The following is a 20,574-nucleotide window of genomic DNA, read 5'->3' as shown; positions in this document are numbered from 1 at the left end:
CGGTGAGCTGGAATGGATGTGGGGACCTTTTTAGAGGTGTACTTCTGCCTGTTGGTGTCAGTGCTGCGCAGCTTGTGCTCCACCCGGTCTCTGTTCTCCAGCTTCTTGACCTTATAAATCCTGACCAGCCAGTGCTCTGAAGTGAACGCCTCCTCCAGGTGCTTCAGCTTGATGTCCTTGTTGCCGATCTCGGCGTTGCGTGTCCGGTCGAAGCCCGGGGGCGTCCTGAAGTCCAACTGAACAAGAAACAAAAGCATAACTTAAATGAAACACTGACTAGTTTCTGCTTAGTAGAAAAAGCTCCTTGACGATGACATACCTGCATCTCTCCAAAGCGGTAGTAAGACATTTTGTACATAAGGCAGTTGAGCAGGGTGGGGGAGCCTGCCTTGTCCACTCTGAACTCTCCTTGGGGGGTAAAATAATCACTTTCCTGGGGTGAGCCGTAACAAAAGGTGGAGAAAGAAAATAAATTAAAGAAAAGAACGAACACGTGTTCATATGTAACCAGAGAGTGCGAGATGGTTCCCTCACCCTGATGTCCCTGGGGTGCTCCCCCTCTGCGATGCGCACCATCCACAGGAACTTGTTGATGTCATCACCTGAGTAGCCAATCACCCCTCCGAAGATGATCAGGACATAGTCGACATCCAGCGACCTCATGATTTCATAGGCTGCAGTCTCATTGGACGACATGGCTTTGCCCACCTGTTAAGGCACAAACACACCGCAGGTTAGAAATATCACACTTAAGCTGCCTCACAGACCATTTACACTCATTAATCTAACACGTCTTTGGACTGTGGGAGCAAGCTGGACTCCATATGCAACACAGAGAGCAGCCATGCTTAAGTTTAGGTAAGGAAGATAGATAGAAGCTGCACAGATACAACCCCTGAGAGCAAACTATTCATTTTTCTCAGAATGTCACAGCTTTGAGATTAATGTCAGAATTCTCTGAGAAAAGTCGGAAAAACTCCAAAAGACGCCCGACCTATAGAAACCATTTGTTGGCAAGCACAGCAGTAAAATGGTTCTTGTAGTTGGTCAGTGGGTTTGCACATATCTCAGGAGGGATTTTGTTCCACTCCTTCATTTTAGGTTTCTTGGTTGCTGCTTGGAAACTCGAAGCTTCAGCCTCCTCCACAAATTTCTATAAGACTAAGGTTTAAAGACCGGCTAGGCCACTAAATGTGCTGCTTCTTTAACCACTCCTTTGCTGCCTTGACGCCATATTTTGGGTCATTGTCATGCTTGAAGACTCGACTATGTTCTGGCTGAGGAAAGGAGGAACTGGAAAGGAACTGGGTTTTTTTGAGGTTCTCAAAAAACAAAAAAACAAAACAGTTCCAAAGCATAATGTTTCCACCTCCACCTCCTGTGGAGATGGTGCTTTTTGGGACATACTCAGCATTTCCATTCCTCCAAACACGATGGGTCGAGTTGATGTTTCATGTTCCCACAGCACGCCCTGCGAGCGCTGCAGGGTTTCATTCCATTATGTTGTAGTGCGTTACCAGTGGTGTTCTTACTGACTATGGTCCCATCTGCCTTCATGTCATTAACAAGCTCCTCCTGTGTAGTTTTGATCTGATTCACCGCATTTCTCATGATCATCCTCACCCCACGAGGCAAGATCTTGAACAAAGCTCCAGACTGAGGACGATTGATGCTCATGTAATATTTCTGAACAACTGCACCAACAGTCACCTGCTCATAAAGCTTCTTGTTGGTGGTATTGTAGCTCATTCTAGACTCCTGCAGGTCTACAATCTTATTCCTGACCTCCTTTGATAGCTCTTTGCTCTTACGACGGTGGAGGAGAGGTTGGAATGGAAGAAACAGACTCCTGATTTCAGCATGATACACATATCACGTGTTGTAGAGAATCAAAACCCAGATTTCACTCGATGAGATGCAAATCAATTTATAACATTTATTTCATGTTTTTCTTTTCAAGATTTCTGGCTAATATTCTGTCTCTCTCCATAAAAATCTAAACTACCATCATTTATTTGTGAGCAAACCTGCAAATTCACCAGGGGGTCAAATCATCAGTTCCCCCACTGTAACTTAATGTTTGCAGCTTATGTAAAATACAAAAGGGAAACAAACCAAACATTTTAAACCTAAAATAATTCGTCTTTTCTTCTGGTGGTTGGTTTAGGCGCTTGAATTATTCAGCAACAACCCAGCAGCTGTGTGGAAATGATAGCAGAGTTCACAACCCAGAGTGACCTCGAGTGGAAATACTCTGGATTTTGGTCAGTAGACAGCAGGGCTGTGAAACCTCAACTGCTCTTACTGAATAATGAATAAGCAAGTGATAAAAGCTCCATGCACTACAGGTCCCTCATGGGCTGTTGTTGAGGAAAAGATGTTGTTGTTCCTTGTTTTTCACAGCAGAGCTCGCTCTGGGCATCAAACGCCCATGCTGTATAGCTTCATACTCGTACTTGTTCATCTTGTAATACAGATCATTTAAGGTCTGCTTTTATTATTAAAAAAATAATAGTTGTGTGTCTGTGCTCTGGAACACATGGATGCAATCCACACAGTCAGCTATTTAAATGGTTTGAACTTATTGATAAGAAACAACTTATAACTAACCCATTTCCAGTTAGAGAAACTGTTAGGTGACTTAGGTTTTAGGTAACTGACTCGAGGAGTAAGTCGGGTTTTGCTGCTTTGATTTAAATCTCCGTTCTCAGCGCGTCTTTGTAGCGGTGCAGCACTGAATCTATGGAGTGCCTCTTTCACATGTACAGTATTAAGCTCTCTTAGGGTTTTGCAGTGCAGTGAAATGATGCAGTTGTGTCCACTTGGTGGTGTCATACACCAAGACAACACATCAATACTCAGGGCGCTACACGATGGCTGACAAACATCGACCAGAAGTTGTGTAACTAAGCAACCATCAGCAAAAGAAGGGTAAGAGAAAAGCAGTCGGAAATACACGAGTAAAACAAGACAAGGCAGTGAACGCATTTCTGACAACACTCCTCTACAAACACACGACCAAGCAGAAGTGTAAACTCTGGGAATGACCCTTCAACCCGGATTAGAATTTCCTGGCAATCATTTCATGGCTCAGACTTAAAAGGGTAAACTCAAACCAGCTTTTCCAAACCTGGGACAGGAGATAAAGGGGAACGGGCAGATCAGCTCTCACCAGTGCTATATGACTGTTGTTCCATGTGTTGTTGTCAACCAGCGTGGTCCTGTTGGCCATGCCTGCTATCTGGTAGCCGTAGTCCCACCACGACATCACTCTGGCGTGCTCGTCCGTGTTCTGCCTCAGCCAATAGTAGGCCTCCCTGAAATCGTCCAGGATGTTGCGAGAGCTGTTGGGGACAGTTGCAGATGTGTTAATACTCCTGTGACGTTGGGCCTAAGCATACGCGTTTCCAGCTGATTACATTTATTTTATAACTTAATTAAATGAGCTTTGCCTGATCCGTAATTGAGAATAATGCTTATTGATCGTATGCAGGGCTTGTTGTGGCCCATTAATCCTGTCTGATACTAGTGCTTTTAGCTTCTTTCCCTTTAAGAACTCTTCTGATTGGCTGCCCCTTGAAAACAGCAGGTACATGCTCACACTCAGAGCCATGGACTCAAGATAAACATGTGGTCCTGCATCATGTCCCTAACATGTAGAAAACAAACTCAGTGGTTATTAGCCTGAGCTTTCAGCTCACAGGGGTTACTGGTATATACACCAGCTATAATTATTTGAAACCTTGGCCATGTTTAATATGAATTCAATTAAATTTTATTGACAACAGTTGCCTCAAGGCACTTTATATTTTAAGGTAAGAACTCTAAAATAATAATGAGCGTCCATCACTGTAACAGCATCTACTCTGACAGGAAATAAGTACACGCTGGATGGGTCCCTCTTTAAAATCTTTGCCTCAGGAACCAGAATGTGCCTGACAGTTTGTTTGACGGCAGTCTGTTGTGCAGCACTCTGCCACAGCGTTTTCTGATATCTGCAGAGAGGAGTGGCAGCATGGAGCCGCTGAGCAAGGAGCTTTGGTGCGGATTAAGACCGCCTCTATTCATTTAAAGCATGAAGTGAACAGTTTCAGCAAACAGAACTTTAAAAAAAAACACAGCACATCTGGTAGGTAGCATCATGTGGAGCCAAATGTTGTAATCCACTTAAGCCCACAAAATAGAGAGTAACCTCACTGAAACTATGATGACAGCGTGGTCTGTGTAGAGAAGCTGCTGTTGGATTTTTAAATGTCACTGCTGTAAGAGGTGCAAACCGTGCTCGTACATTAGAGTGAGGGTAGAAATGTCAGGGGCAGATCTCTAAATGCACAGTTACAGCATGGAGGGGGAAAATATGTAATTTCAGTGGACTGACCCTTTATAGAGGGGCCAACTGTACAAGGATACTCTCAGCTCTGTTGTAAACAGCTCAAACACAGAATAGTTCCTCCAATCACAGAGGTCCTGCTAAACCAGAGTCCTTACCCATCGTGGTTGTACGATGCCAGCACCACACTGGGGCTGGAGTAGGCGTTGCTGGTGACCCAGGTGCAGTGGACGGCAAACATCATGAGCAGCATCAGCATCAGCATGGTGACTATGGACTTGATGTTGGGGCCGAGGCCCTCCTCCGCCTTCTCTTGCTCCGACACGTGTTTGCGTACCTTCCCAGCCTGCCAGGGAGAAGCCGAGGTAAAGGTTACTGAAACTCCATCAGGACATGTCCGCTGTCCAAACAAGCTGCTAATGTACTAGAGGGTTATTTAATAGTCCTCGCAGAGAATTCTCAGGCAGACAATTAACTGTTGTTGCGCTTTTATAGTGTGACATTTAACAGCACCCTTCAGCAGACCTGTGATGCATTATTCCCCACGTATCGATTTGGAGGAAAAGCAGCAGAAGGATGAGGAAAACATTGGACGTGAGTTCTCTTTGTTTCTCCTGAAAGGTTAAAGGGGGAGGAGGAGCGTAACAGCTACAAACTGCAGTGTTGTCACTTCAAACTTTTTATGATAAATGTTTCCCGTAAACTTTTACCCTCTGATCCATCCAGCAAGTGGTGCACACACAGGGACTAGGACAGAACTTGTTTTGGGGTTTTTTAAACGGTGATTTATTCTGCTCCTATTTTCATGCCTCGTATCCGACTCAAGCTTTGAACTCTAAAACGAGCAAGGTCACACGACAATTAAAAGAGACTCATGATCATTTCCAGCTCTTTAGTTTGATTCTCTGCATGATACACAATCCAAAATAATCCTTATTTCTACTACACCACTGTTCATCCCACTCTGAAGCATTTAGTTCACGTTTAAAAAATATATTTAATCTTAGCACAATGACTCCAACAGAGGTTAAAAATCAAGCTGTGCATTTGATTAAAAACTTGAACCACTACTTTTAGCCACTTCAGAGTGTAGCGCAGCTCATGGCAGCCTTGGATTTTAGCGGCTCATTTCCACACCCAGCTAGAATGAATACGCGTTAGCATTCATTTTCCTTTTCACTAGTTTGATTTGAACAAATTCCTGAAAAAAAAAAAATGTATTTCTTTAAAAGCTTTCACTATGTGCAACATCTAGTTAGTAGCCAGATGTGTTGTCTACTATTAAATATAGAGTTTACAGAACCACTTCCACCCGACAAAACTTACAGCTTCATCGCCTGTAAGTGTTAAAGTTTCTCTGCATAATTTTTAAGACTTGTTATAAATGACTCCAGATGTTGCAGTGAACTGCAGTCATGATCACATTGACACAGATGCTGCATGGTGGATTATAATATATTTGACTCTGTGGTGCTGGCTGACATGTGACACTACAGTCATGTCCACCCATTGATGGAATGCCATTTCATTCCTGCGTAGTACATTTAAACAAAACAATGACTGCAAAGTCTGTAAAAAATATTTTGTGCAGGGAACACACGATGACCCCTGACCTTGTCATAGAGGTTGCCGGCATTCTTCCTGTCGTCCTCGTCGCTGCTGTCCTCTGCAGGTGGGCTCTGCCTTTTCATGTCATCGCCCAGGTAGTGTTCAAAGACGCTGGAGAAGGCAATGGCTGACAGCATGCACACCACCGGAGTCAGAGTCAGCATCAAGCGCACCATCACGCCGGCAAAATATACGGCACTGATAGCATACAAGGCCACTGTGACGAGAAGCAGAGAGACACAAGGAGGTCAGAGGTGACCGCAACGCAACAATCCAAACTTGATGAGTTTCATTAAGTTTTGCATTCAACTATGTTTAGTCACTTTAATGGGACCAAGTCACTTTACATCTGCAATGCATTTGCTGTTTGATAGCCACTTAAATGGCTGCACTTCTTTTCTGTGTTTATTACAGGGTAAACCTCACTAATAGGTGGAAAGGAGGTCAAAAGAGGGGGGTGGGAGGATGAACAGCAAGATGAGAAGAAACAGAACAGCAGAAAGACCAGTACAGCACAAAATCAAACACAAAGCCAAATGTGCATGTGTGGCTTTATTCATGGAGTGAAAGATCAAAGCCTATCTGTGGAGTGATTAGGAGGGAACAGGTAGAGAGCAACAAAAAAAACTGCCAAGGGAGAGAGGAGCAGCGAAACAAGTAAACAACAAAGTGGTGCAAGGAAGAAAGTGCAATAACCAGCCGGAGGAGAAAGACGGACTTCAAACTGGTAGGTAGGTCTCTAACCCGATGTTTTATGTTTCCATATCAGCAACAGAGATTTCATTCTTCTCAACCAGGAACAAAAACTATGATATAAGCAAGCAAGAGGCTGGTGTTGTGAGTTTCAGTGCTAAAACAGTTAAATTAGCACCTCTGAGAGAGTCCGTCACAAATAATGCACTTTGTACGGTCAATGAAAAAATTATTTGAACCTCAGCTGATTTTGTCTATAATTTCAATGGTCGGTTTATTTGAGCAGTGAGAGACAGAACAAAAATAAAAAATAAAAAACCCAGAAAAATGCATTTCAAAAAATGTATAAATTTGCATTTTCAGGAATGAAATAAGTATTTGATCCCCATCAATCAGCAAGATTTCTGGCTCCCAGGTATATATTTTATCCAGGTAACGAGCTGACTTTGGGAGCCTTCTCAAGAAGCAATCAATCCATCAGATTCCAAACTCTGCACCATAGCCAGGACCAAAGAGCTTTCAAAGGATGTCAGGGACAAGACTGTGGACCTACACAAGGCTGGAATGGGCTACAAGACCATCGCCAAGCAGCTGGGGGAGAAGGTGACGACCGTTGGTGCGATTATTCGCAAATGGAAGAACCATAAAATAACTGCCAATCTCCCCTGGTCCAGAGCTCCACGCAAGATCTCACCTTATCGATAATGAGAACTGTGTGGAACCAACCCAGAACTACTCGGGAGGAACTTGTCAATGGTCTCAAGGCAGCTAAGACCACAGTCACCATGAAAACAGTTGTAACACAGTAAACCACGAAGGACTGAAATCCTGCAGTCCCTCTGCTCAAGAAAGCACATGTACGTTTGAAGCTTGCCACTGAACACCTCAATGGTTCAGAGGAGGACTTGGTGAAGTGTTGTGGTCAGATGAGACCAAATCGAGCTATTTGGCATCAACTCAACTCGCCGTGTTTGGAGGAAGAAAAATACTGCCCATGACTCCAAGGACAGCATCCCCACCAACAATAGATCCACCAACCATTCGATTGGTAGATGACCTGCACTACCACCTGAGTCACAGCTGCCCCCTCAGTCAGGCAGATTTTTGCTTTAGTGGATTGAATTGTCTGTGCTTCTCATGCAATGTTCCTTCTCTTCCTAATGAACTTCACTGTCATTCCCTTACCTGCCAAACAAACCAATCAGCATTGGACTCATAGATATCCTCCTGGGAAGCAGACTATTCATTTATGTCCTCTGTAATAGTCTGTGATGTACTAAATAGAGGACAACTTCATTGATATCTGGTGTGTTTGGGTGGCCTCTGTTATCTCCAGAGAGGCAGGAAATCACAAAAAGAGTTCAATGGGAAGATTCTTTTTTCATCTGTTCTCAGGAGGATACGATTGCTGTTAAGGCAAGTGCTGAATTCCCAGCGTCTTTGTGCAGTCACAGAGCTGTGTGAGCAGATGCCAACACAAGACCACAGTCTGCATGAACTCAAGACCTTTTGTACAAACGAGTTACCGCTGGTCAATGGCACTGATTCTCTCCTAGTGTGACAGCTAACCTTGAAATACTGCAGAATCATATCTCTATCTATACACACACACACACACACACACACACACACACACACAGGGTGGGCCATTTATATGGATACACCGTAATAACATGGGAATGGTTGGTGATATTAAAGTCCTGTTTGTGCCACATTAGTATATGTGACCCAGTTACTGCGTTCACCAGATATCAACACAATTTCGATCCGCTCCTCACGTGTTAACCTCTTCGACATGTCGGTGGCTGTGAACAAAGAGAAACTTGTAAATAACTCATGAAAGAATAAAGGTACGTTGAAACCAAGCACACCATTGTTTTCCTTGTGACATTACCAATAAGTCTGATGTGTCACATGGCCCTCTTCCTATTGAAAAAACAAAAGTTGTATCCAAGATGGCCGACTTCTAAATGCCCACCATGGTCACCACCCATCTTGAGGAGTTTGCCCCCTCACATATACTAATGTGCCACAAACAGGACTTTAATATCACCAACCATTCCCATGTTATTACGGTGTATCCATATAAATGGCCCACCCTGTATATCTATCTCTCTATACATCTATAGATACATATATATATCTATATGTATCTATCTCTGCATAAATACTTCAGGTTCCTGGATGGATTGTCAGACTTTGGGACCCCGCTGGATTCTGAAAGGTGTTTGTTGACACGATGAACAAACAAGAAGAATAAATGAATCCAAAGAGATAAATTAGTTCTCTGCCAAGTTGAGAGCTCAGGCAGAGGGCTAATTAATGTGTTCAGTGTCTTTTGTTTTTCTGTCTGCAAGATTACACAAAAACTAACAAGGCTGGATCTCCTTGATGGAGGGGTGGAACGTGGGCAAAACAAGAAGCCATTAAATCCTTGGTGCAAATGCAGTTTACACATTAAAACTGCAAGAAAGGAGAATGGCCTTGGCAGAGGGTTGTGCTTTCACAGTGTCCCTTCTAGCTTCATTAAAAGGATTTCCTACATCTGCACCATTTTACACACTACTTTTGTGCAAATGTTCTTACCTCGACCACAAACTATGCTCTGTATTCATGCTGATACAGGAGACACGATCAGTTTCCAGTGTTAACTGTTTAATCATTAATGTATCCAGTGCTCACGGTTGTGTAGACTGTACTTTGAAATGAGAAAGTTCTAATTAAATAACCACAGCACACAGATTCATTAGAACCAGGTCGGCATCCAAATTAGCAGAAGTGACCGAGGTGCTAAACTCCAAAATAATGTCAGGAGAAGATAATGATGCAGAATGAGAAAGCGAAAAGGAGACAAGGGAGAAGGGATGCAGTCTAAAGAAATGAACATGAAGAGGGCAACAACACACACACACACACACACACACACACACACACACTAGGAAGTAGTCTATTAATAAAAAAAAAAAATTTAAAAAAAAAGGAATTAATCTTAGCCGCTCTTCTCTTCCAGATGTTCTCGGGCATGTGTGGACAGCTTTGAGTGCTGCTGCTATTTGGCGATCACTGAGTGGAAGCACTGTTCAGTCCCTTTGTACTTGTGGCTCTGTTAATGCACTGGATCCTCCTCCAGGCTGTCAAACCTGTGAATGTTTTCATTTTGAGGAAGCAGATGAGGAGTCAGGGAGGTGAATACAGTGAATACAGCTCAGGTCATTTCAGCCATCAGATCGAACTCGAACAGATGTTCTCACCCCCGCGCGAACAAATTCAGGTTACAGAATCCGTTAAATGCCAAAGAAAACAAGAATTCTCCTGGCTCCATTACTGACCTCATGTGCCGCCTTATGGGCTTGGACACCAAACTGACTGGAAACTGCCACAGCTGCAGAGCAAGCTCTCATCACCAGCAGATGCCTAACACATGAGGTGGTCAGTCTGAAGCAGGAGTTAAAGTTTCCTCTTTGAGCTTTAAATGCTGCCGATGAAACTGCAAAGTGCAGAGGTTCAGCTGGGAAGGGAACCAGTTAGAAATCTAAAAATAGCAGATTCACTGAACAAAGAGGCCCTGAACAGGACATCGCCACTTTTAAACCAGGTATCATTTTGCTTTTTCAACTCACTGCACTCATTCACATGACCAGTACCTATGAAATGATGATACTGTGCTAGTTATAAACACATCAGCACGATTTCATGCTGATAAATAATGCTAAAAACAAAACAAAACATGAAACTCCTAAATACAGACTGACAGCGGCTGGAGTGCAGAGAACATGGTTACTGTGTTTTCATCACCTGACAGAGGAAGATCAGGCTGTTCTGTTACTCTGAAAGCTAAGAATGTCTGATATACACAGGCAAAAAAAAAACAGGATTACTTACGATTCCCTTGTTGCTGTAACTGCAAACTGATTTTGTTTCTCCAATGTTTGAGTAAATCCAAAAACAGTTTACAATCCAATCAATCTCACCTCAGGGTCTGCTTACTCAAAGCCCAACTCTGAGCAAATGCTGGCACTAAAAGCAGTTTTCTAGTCATAGGGACTACTCAAAGCGCCACACACTACAAGCTATATTCACCCTTTAACCCACATTCATACAACCCATTATTTTACACCCTTAGGCGCTTCATCCATGTTGCATCCACACCTGGACAGTGGGAGAAAGACTGAGTTCTTGGAGAAAATGTAGACATGCACGAGACCTAGAACAACATGAGAGCAAATCAAAAGGCTCTGTGCCAGAATTGTGGTAGAATTAGATCTGATAATAGATTATGTCTCACTGATGTTTTGTACTATACAACTCCACATGTGCAGACAGAGACCAGAGACTTCACTTACATTCTAGCTTTGCTACAAAGCTTCTTTTTGTGCCATGTTGCTAAGTTTTTTTTTACATTTATTTACTTATTGTTTGCGCCAGGCTTTTCCACCCTGGCTCTCTGGAATGGGTCACTATATGAGCCACAGCAGTCATCATTCTGAGTTGTTACGACTCAATAAGCTCTGACTGATCCATCGGATGTCATCAGACTTGGGAACAAAGCAGACGTCTCCCATCCCCTCCACAGCAGGGCAGGCTGATAACCGAAGGGTCTCAAAACTAAGTAAGCTGTGAGCTAGTACTACTGAAAGAAAAAGATTAATAAGAAGGCAGAATGTGTATTTTTATAGATCCAGCAAGGATCTGCATAATAAATGATTTAATTAACATAATACCTGTGCATGGTGGTGCCTTTCTTTCTAATAACGAAGGCATTTCATTAGAAACTGATGGGGAACAACATACAAAATGCAGAAGGCAGAACAACTGGGGGAAGAATGATCTCAACTCCAGCTGAGAGCAGAGGGTGTGACTGAAAGCTCCATCAAGCCCGGTGCAGTTTAATCTGTGCTTTTATTGCTCAGCTAGCAGCTTGATGCTCACCAGTGTAATGCACTCTATATTACCAAAGTGAGAGTTCCTGCATTAGAGTGACAGGTTTTATTGAGCTTTTAATTGTAAAATAACAATGAGTAAACCTGGGACAGATTGGGGTGATATTCATTTATCCAGAGCCCAAATTCCACCTGACTGACAGTTACATGAAAGCCTTCAGAGTGCAACGGTGAAAGCTTTCTTCTTTGTCAACAACATCTCAGGAAGGGGCACTCGAGCATTTGACTGGATCTCAACAGAGGTGGGAAGCAATGAAGTACAAAGACTTCATGACTGTACTTAAGTACATTTTTCAGGTATCTGTACTTTACGTTAGTATTTACTTTTCTTTTTACTTTCTACTCCTTACATTTTATGTGAGTTGCTAACTAAAGTTCCAGCTGCTGTATTTCACAGCACAGCTAACTTCTGTATAACAATTTCTTTTATTTATGTATTAATCACATTATTGTATTGTGTGATGCCTTGGTGCCACTGAATTTTAGCACTTCTCACACTCATGCAGGTAGACAGATGGTGGGGGTCTGGTAAGGAAGTTGGGGGAAGCAGACAACTCCACCGGAAGAATCTTTTGTCTCTTCCACATCTTTGGGAGGTAGCAAGGGAGTGTGAACCTTAAGGTGTGAACAGCTGTGTACTGCCTTTTGTTCCTGGAGAAGGTATTTAACTGAGAGCCATGCTGGGCTCAGGGGAGACTCTGCTGACCGTCTGCCCCACGATCATGCAGGCTCTTCACCAAGCTTGGTTTTCTGTTCTTTGTTTGTGATTAAAGATTGTTAGCTACCGCTCACCGCTTCTCTGCAGGATTTATTATAATGGAAAACTTCCACAACACTTCAGACCAACTGTGTTATTTAATAGTTGCATAACAATCCTCTGCAGGTTAGTGAAGGATAACCAGGTTAGTTTGCGGTACTGTGATGGATTTAAAATAAAGAACAGTGTGTGGCTGGTGCACAGTGACTGTGGTTATGGTCAGAGTTAGGTTACATTAAGTGTAGCAGAGATTCATATGGATTTTTAGCTGATGATGCTTAGATGAATTCACTGAATTCCACCTTTATACCATCTAGAAAACAGAGAGCATAAACAGCGTACTGTCAGTGTAGAGCAGGGGTAGGCAACTCCAGGACTTAGGTGCCGGTGTCCTGCAGGTTTTAGACGTGTCCTTGATCCAACACAAAGAGGATGTGTAGATACGTAGAGGATGGACTTCAGCCAGGAAAAGTCATGAAACATCTGCTGACATCTGGTTGAATTGAGTTGTGTACTTCCACAAAGAGCAGCAGGTCAGCTGATCACAGCCTGTACACTAAGAAAATCTACTGAAGCTCTCAATAGTAATTATTGAGAGTGTGATTCTTTTCCCCACACTGAGCCAATACAACTGATTTTAGGATTCCACCTCTGCTGAATCAACTTTAACTCCTGACTGTACTCAAGTTCCCGTTTAGAGGCCTGTACTTTTTTACTTTTACTTGAGTACAAAAGTTGAATAAGTACTTCAACTTTTACTGGAGTATTTTTAACAGTAGTATTCGTACTTTTATTCAAGTACAGAATGTCTGCACTTTTGCCAGCTCTGGATCTCAGTGTGTGAATAGTAAAGAACAGTGTTTGCTCCTCACTGAGAACTTTGCTGCTGAAGCCACAGAAGTAAAAAAAACACATTCACTGGACTTTGTGAGCCTGCAGATATCGACTGAGTAAATAGCAGGAGGCAAACTGTGGTGCACTCGGGTCAGGAATATTGTGCAACTGTGTTGTTAGGGTGAGCGCTCATCCTCAAGTCAAAAGACGGCTCCTATTTAAAGGTGATGGACATTAAATGAGCCTATTAAAAGGGACAACGTTTACTTGAGCTACATAAATGATATTAATATATTAAGTACTTTGTCATGAGTCATCTTCTCTAAATGACTTTGATGAAATGCCTCCACATTTGAAATACTTAAATCAGCCTTGTTAAGAGTTGCATCACTCTGCTAGCATGTATTTGTCAGATTAGCATTTCTTATTGTTTGCAGTGTCAGAAAGACTCAAAGAGAAACAGATTAAAAAGCTTCCAGAAGGGATTTGATGGTTATTTTACCAACCAGCCATCAAAACTCATCTGTTACAGCACTGCACACATTGATGGCTCTCCAGTGCATAATGGAACCTTATTATAGTTATTCTTTATCGCTTTGGCACAGTCCTTGCAATGTTTCTGAAGTTCATCTTCAACAAAACAGCTCACGCATGAAGACAAAATTAGAGATAATCTGAAAAAAGATGGGACTCACCTCAAACTTTTCATTTATGCGTAATGTGTAAAGTGTGTGTGTGCTGATGAAAGAATGCGTCTCTGAGGATAACTGACTGCTGCTCTGCATACTACATCACAATCACACTTTTACATTCTCTGCAGAGAAAAGGGTGCATTTACCTTTACGTGTATTGTGAGGGGAAAATATTTTTCCTCCAGTGGTCACACAACACCGTAAACAGCAGGTACAGTAACCGGAAAGTGAACGCATACACAGCACTGTACAAATTCTGTAGCTCAACACCATCAAAAACCCATGTGCAGCAATATGCAACAGTACATCACCGTAAGACAACAGAACTTGGAGGACATCCTGTAGCTTCCTTTGGAGCTTACCGGTCATGCTTTTACTCAGTTTACCGAGCACATCCACCTTCTGTATACTCTGCTGTCTTCTTCCTGCACCTCTCCGCATATCCTTTTAACAATCCTAACAATAACTGCACAGCTTACAATTACACAGCTGGTGGCCAGGCTAGCTAGCTAGGTAGCGGGAGGAGCTCTGAACAGACTCAAGAACAGTAACGACGGACAGAGGATGAAAAATAAAGAGCAGAGATCCACCAATATTTCTTTTCTGGTTGGTGCTTCAATGCTGGACTTTTACACCAGCTCAGACAGCTCCTACCCTCACCATTACCAGGTGAGATCAAGATTAGCTGTTACTCAGGGCTAACAGGTGGTTTTAGCATCAACACAATCACCTGTGCCACCAAGTTTGCAAGAATAAGTGAAAAAGGAGTCTGTTCTAAGTGCTTCTGTGGAAAGATTAATGCTAATGAGCCACATGTCTCCTTTAAAAGTGGCAACAAAAATAGAGGATCGACACACAGAAGCATTTCACTAAGAGCAAGCGATGAGGAGTGCTCCACGTTTTAGGGGAAAAAAATTATTTATTCTGTTCTTACCAAAGACACGTTCATCGTTGATGTTCTTTATGCAGAACCAGAGGCCTGCTGGGAAGGTGCAGACGAGGATGTGAAGATCAAAGAAGAAGGACACCCAGGTGGTGGGTTGGTGCTCTGATACCGAAGCGATGATTGGAATGTGGATCTTAGCATAGCTGTGAAGAGCGCAGGAAATAAAACAGTTAATAAAAGGAAGTGAAAAAAGGGGGTCTCTATAAACTCTATATGAACTGTTGTCAATCAGAACAGTTAACATCCACCCGACTCACACCAATAAAGCAACGGTGTTGATGGTGAACATGTGAGAGCTCATGCAGACAGCAGAGAATCAGGTTTGGCTGATGTCAGTTATCTTGGGTCCGAGCGTGACCCAATTAGTTTTACTGCACTGCAGCAGAAAACTTAACACCCTTCAAAAAAAATAAAAAATAAAAAAACTGAAAAAAAATTACTGAGGCATGTACGTACACACGCACATATACACACACCCATGTGCACATTCACTCAGTGAGAGTTTTGCAGTTTACAGCTGATGCTGCAGTCTGGCAGTTCTCTGTAAGCCCTGATCTGGGAGCAGAGAAGGGGAGCATTATCTGGTTGGGATTTTATGATGGGGCAGGATGACGTGCTGACTTGATTCGCCAATGGCAAAAAAATAAATAAATAAATAAATTCTGGGAGCTAGAATGAGGGGGGAGGCAAGGCTACGGCATTTGCTTTGCTGTAATGCATTTAATTTGGCTTAAAGGTGAGGACGCTACTTGAAAAATGCAGTGATTTCTACAACTGAGTGACAACTTTTGTCTCTCTGCATGAGAGGGAAAAAAAACACAAAAACACACATGCCATGAGATGGAGTAAAGCTGAATAAATGAGATTTTCATGGTAAATCAGTGTGGAATAAATCTGCTGTGAAACTGACTGACTGTACCTGCATGAGTAACTGTGCTACTACAGAGTTTTGGCTTACCCGGTATCCCAGAGGGAGTAGAAACGCCCACTCCATGGAGCAATGTAACCTGAGAAAGGAACACACAACATCCATATGAACTTGAACCCTGCTCACAATGTATTCACATTCACATCCACACATGGCTGTGGACGGTCAGTGATCTGTGTATTCTGTCACACACCGGTGGAACAATTAATTGGTCCGCTACGCTCCTCCTGCATGTATCGATCATGAAATTACTCTCTGATGTGGGCGGTGCGATGATAAATGAGAGCAGGGAAACTAATCACCGCCGTTAGAGAGCCAGCAGGTGGTCCTTTTCTATGCGGATAATAGATCAGTGCTTCTATTGTCTTACTGATTCCAGTCAGAGAGCGCTATTGTTTTACACGAAGCATCTCAATGACCTTAGATGAAGGCTATAATTACCTGGCCTGCACTCAGTATCCAAAGAAGACCTAATGGCACTAAAGGTTCAGGTGATTTCGGGTACAAAGTAATAAAGCACATTTGTCAAAGACTTGCAAAACTCACAGGTCAAATCAATCCTTATGTATTGTACATTCATCCCATTTTTTAAACCCTGGCTTCTGATTGGCTGTCATCTGCAAGAAGAAGGTTTGAACAGCAAGTTGGTGGGTCTCTGCACATCCATCAAACTTACAGTATGTGTAACATAATAGGACGTGCGTAAGCCCACTATAAAGAAGCTGCACAGTGTCTTATTACATAAGACCCCAGAATAAATACTTATAATTTACGATTCAATTATAAATTATATTTCTGTGACATTTTAATAAGGAAAGCTGCTGCTCCCTCTGTAGTGGGGGTCAGAGGGCAGCGCCGCATGTGTGATTTGACAGATTTTTAAACCAGATGCCGCTCCTGAAACTTTCACTTGTTAGGCGAACGTGTAAACCACTACACTCCAGAGTCATGTCCACATCTTTTAAATATTTCATCTAAGGATCCTACGATCTTTTCTGGGATCACAATTCATGCAAAAGTAAAGTATCATCTGTTTTCTTAAAAAAAAGTTCAGACTTTTTTGTTAAGCAGACAAACATGATGCTGGCTTTGGCAGATGTTACATTTGAAGAACATGTATTTGTCTTGTTTAGGCTCCCGAAAGATTTAAGATCTGTACTGTTCAAACTCTAAGGTCAAAGTACTTTGAAAAACTGAGGCATACATTTAAATTTAAATTTAAAGTTATACACAGATGTTCACTCACTAGACTGATAGAGAAATAACATCCAAAGTTTATAAAGCTAAATGTGTGGAACTAAGATTTGGAAAACGACATCTCTGCAGAGGATTGGAAACCATCTGATGTGGTGAAGCCATGTGAAGCAACTAAAAGTACCTTCAGGGAAACTGCATAAAGCCAAGTCAATCACACTACAATGCAGTTTTTGGTCCATTACATCTTTCTTAGTGAATCCATCCTAGCGGTCAGGTTCTCCTTTCAACAAGATTACAATGCTCTGAGAGGACTGATTTCAACTGTGTGATCATTTGAGGTTGTTTTTAATGGTTCTTCTGAACTGACAAGCGTTCCTACTTTTTTGTCCATCCCATTCACACCAACTGAGATCCATGAAGTAAGAGAGCCACTTCCCCGTGTAATGCCACGCGCTTCAACAGCACTCTGCGGCACAGAGGAGAGTGACAGCCTAATGATATAGTGAGAGATTTCTTAGCCCTGATGTGTCAGAACAGAGTGATTTAGAAAAGCTCACCTGTGCAGCGCAGTGCATTTCAGCTGAATGACCTGCCCATTCGCTTTCATTCTAGTGCTGATTACAGTTCATCCGTAGAAAGCAGAACTATTATCTCTGACAGAGTAAAGGCTCCATCATGGAAATTGCCATCACAATCACGTTTGCTCAGTCGTTCTTGTGTCGTTCCTCTCACAGCATCATTTTTCCCCTAATAGCGATGGACTGTGTAACAGGACATTACTTCCTTATACCGCTCATGAAAAATCCCAGACTAACGCCATGCTGTTCTGACTTATCATTACCCTTTGGAGATATGTTAAATGCTGCACACACGTGGAACTGAGTGACTAGCCAACTCAAGAATAGCTTCTGTCAAGTCTTAATAACCATGTCTTACCATGAAAACAGAAATATTATGTAATTATAGGATTGTATGTGTAAAAATCCATCCCTTTGTATACAGTCTGCAGTCATAAGGAATACACAACAAGACTGTATTAGGCTGTCACTATGTATTTAAGCGCCTTGAGGCGACTGTTGTTGTGATTTGGCGCTATATAAATAAAATTGAATTGAAAAACTGAATTATGGGAAAATGTGCCAAAGACTGCAGCTGCATGACACATTCTGCCCCTACTCCCAGCACGAACTGCAAAATGTTGTAAAACTGCACAGCATATAAGCATGAGCTTGGGAAAAGCTAGTTAAATCACTTTTGAGCAAAAACCCCAAAGCTTTAAAAGAATTTTACACTGATGAGTCTCTATGTCCAGTTTGTGTCCCAGTGCCCACTGAGACCACCGTCACAGCTCTCTCCAGGCAAAGAGCAAAAATCTGCACATCCAAGTAAAAACCTGCAAGTGCAAGACCAAAAAGAACCAGAAGATTTGGAAATAAAGTGAAACTATTAGTGTTTTGATACTTTACTAAGCAGGAGCCAAATATCGTGCAGATTTTCCGAGATTTTTTGGCCTCTGCATGATCATTTACACAGGAACGTGTATATCCTGACAGCAGAAGGTCCATGTTCACAGACTGCATTGACACCTGTGAGGACAAACGGTTGAATGGACCATCAGGAATGGGCACCGTTTGGATTTAGACTGTTGTAAAAGTGAACACGTGTCATTAAAGTGGATAGGGCTCTGCCTTCAGACACACATGGTGTTAGTGGAACCTCCATGATCAGTGACACCAGGGCAGCGTTCCCATAGGAAGATACAGTATTTAGACCAGGGTCATCAATGTTATCAAATCTTTCTGGAGTGACTGCATTTCCAAATTGTTAACATAACATAGGATGTTCTCAGCACTAAAAAAAAAACAAACTTAGATTAAACTTTACTGCATGTCATTTCTCTGCTTCTCGCCACATATTTATCTATCTTTACTACACATTGTCAAATAAACAACCAGCCTTCTAATAGATAACCAACCTGTGTATGTCAGATAGATGACAGAGAGAAAAACAACTCCAGCAGCCAGAGAGACTCCCAAGAAGAAGAGAGTCTGGAACTCCTGCCTGGTCAGTCTGTCCTTTAGGTACTGCAGGAAGGCGTAGACCTGTAGCAGCACAAACACACCTGCAGAGACAGTGCAAACAAGACTGGGTTTAAGATCTGAAATAAACACAACCAGAAAATATATGCAGAACTGTTTAAAGTCACCAGAAGAGAAGCAAACCGAGAAGTTGTATCTGACAAAGTAAAAATGAAGCTGCAGATAATTACATCTTTTTTTAGAGCACGCAAAGCAAATGCTTCCATGGAAATGAGCAAACATCATAGGCAAGACGTGCATTCAATCTACACTTCAGCCTTCACAGTAGAAATCTAGCTTTTAGCATACTGTGCAGTGTTTGACAAAGCATGAGAGTAGTGCAGATTTTTTTTGCAAGTATAAAAATGATTCTGCTGAATGTTAGAAAACCTGACTTGCTCCATAGCTTTGCAGTAAACAACTTCCAACAATACTTTCCACCCTTACCCCAGGTGACTGGTTACTGACCTGCTGCAGCCATGTGTTCACTGGTCCTGATTGGCTGAAAGCCCACAAATGGGATCTGCATGGACAGGATGAGGCCGATGATGTAGAAAGTGCTGTAGGCTGCAGGAAGACAACAACCAGTTAAGACCAGATGAGCACAGTCAACTGTGTTACATGTGTTTACTTTCACTCATCAGTCTGAATCTAATCCAGTCAGCACACTGGCCAACTGATGAATAGATTCTATTAACAAGCGCAGCGTGTACATGCAAGTCTATCCGGTTCCTCTGAGCCCCACATTTGCTGACAGAATCCTTCACTGTACTGATCATACAATAATTTTAGTTTATTTTAACTCAGTTCCACAAATTCCATGCAGCTGCACAAAACACTCATTACAGCACTGCAAACCACCACAGCTGAAAACAAACCGCTATTAATCAAACCGCATCCCCTTTTTTATTTTTCCTCTGAAACTAAACTTGGTATTTGCGACGTCTTTTTATGTGTCATTAAGAATCAGTGCGCTCCGGGCAACTTCCAGTGTAAGAAGTGGGTAAGCAGAGGCTTTCATTTGAGCCGTTCACAATGACAGAATGACCTTTCACTGCAGAAACAACACTGTACAGATCTCACAGATGTAAGTACTTCATCACATGAGGCAGCACACAATTTACATCATACAGAAAACCTGAACTGGACAGAAGGACCTACAACTGGCACATTAATCTTAATTTAAAAAAACGTGTTCCTGTTTAACATGCACAAATGCATCTGTGGCAGCTACTGTGTTTCTAATTACCAGAGACTTGGGGAATGTGTTGGTAATGTGAATAAATGAAACAGAATGTCTGCGATTCAAAGAAAGATGGAGCCTGAGAAGAAATGGCGTTTGTGATTTTAGAAGAGCTGCAAACAAACCCAGAAAGGTCCTTGACGCTGAACACAAGAAAAAGAAAGAAACAAAGAAGGCCTTTTGAGCCTAAATTATGAATGACAGTGTAAGAGCGACTTAAGAGTTCAAATGATTTACACACTTGGGAGTCAGCGGCACAACCAGACAACAGGCTGTAAAATATGTCGACTAAACCTGAAAACCATTTCAAATGAGCGCTCAGGGATCA

General features: G+C 42.3%; 1 protein-coding gene across 1 annotated transcript in view; it reads right to left on the bottom strand.

Moving 5' to 3' along the window:
• LOC146622249 (dolichyl-diphosphooligosaccharide--protein glycosyltransferase subunit STT3B-like) overlaps window positions 1-20,574 on the bottom strand; it is a 79,358-nt gene that overhangs the window by 2,797 nt on the left and 55,987 nt on the right. The window contains exons 6-15 of the mRNA XM_085366119.1: window positions 19,472-19,570; window positions 18,901-19,047; window positions 15,759-15,807; window positions 14,789-14,943; window positions 5,944-6,155; window positions 4,489-4,676; window positions 3,173-3,344; window positions 535-708; window positions 320-433; window positions 27-236 (exon numbers count right to left, since the gene is read on the bottom strand). Coding sequence (XP_085222245.1) covers window positions 27-236; window positions 320-433; window positions 535-708; window positions 3,173-3,344; window positions 4,489-4,676; window positions 5,944-6,155; window positions 14,789-14,943; window positions 15,759-15,807; window positions 18,901-19,047; window positions 19,472-19,570 — 1,520 coding nt within the window. The remainder of the gene's footprint in view (window positions 1-26; window positions 237-319; window positions 434-534; window positions 709-3,172; window positions 3,345-4,488; window positions 4,677-5,943; window positions 6,156-14,788; window positions 14,944-15,758; window positions 15,808-18,900; window positions 19,048-19,471; window positions 19,571-20,574) is intronic.

This window comes from Diplotaxodon limnothrissa, linkage group LG11 (assembly GCF_057381915.1).
Source record: "Diplotaxodon limnothrissa isolate DT_005_m linkage group LG11, D_limnothrissa_male_GT1.1, whole genome shotgun sequence".
Classification (NCBI taxonomy): Eukaryota; Metazoa; Chordata; class Actinopteri; order Cichliformes; family Cichlidae; genus Diplotaxodon; species Diplotaxodon limnothrissa.
This window is presented reverse-complemented; position numbering and strand designations above follow the sequence as displayed.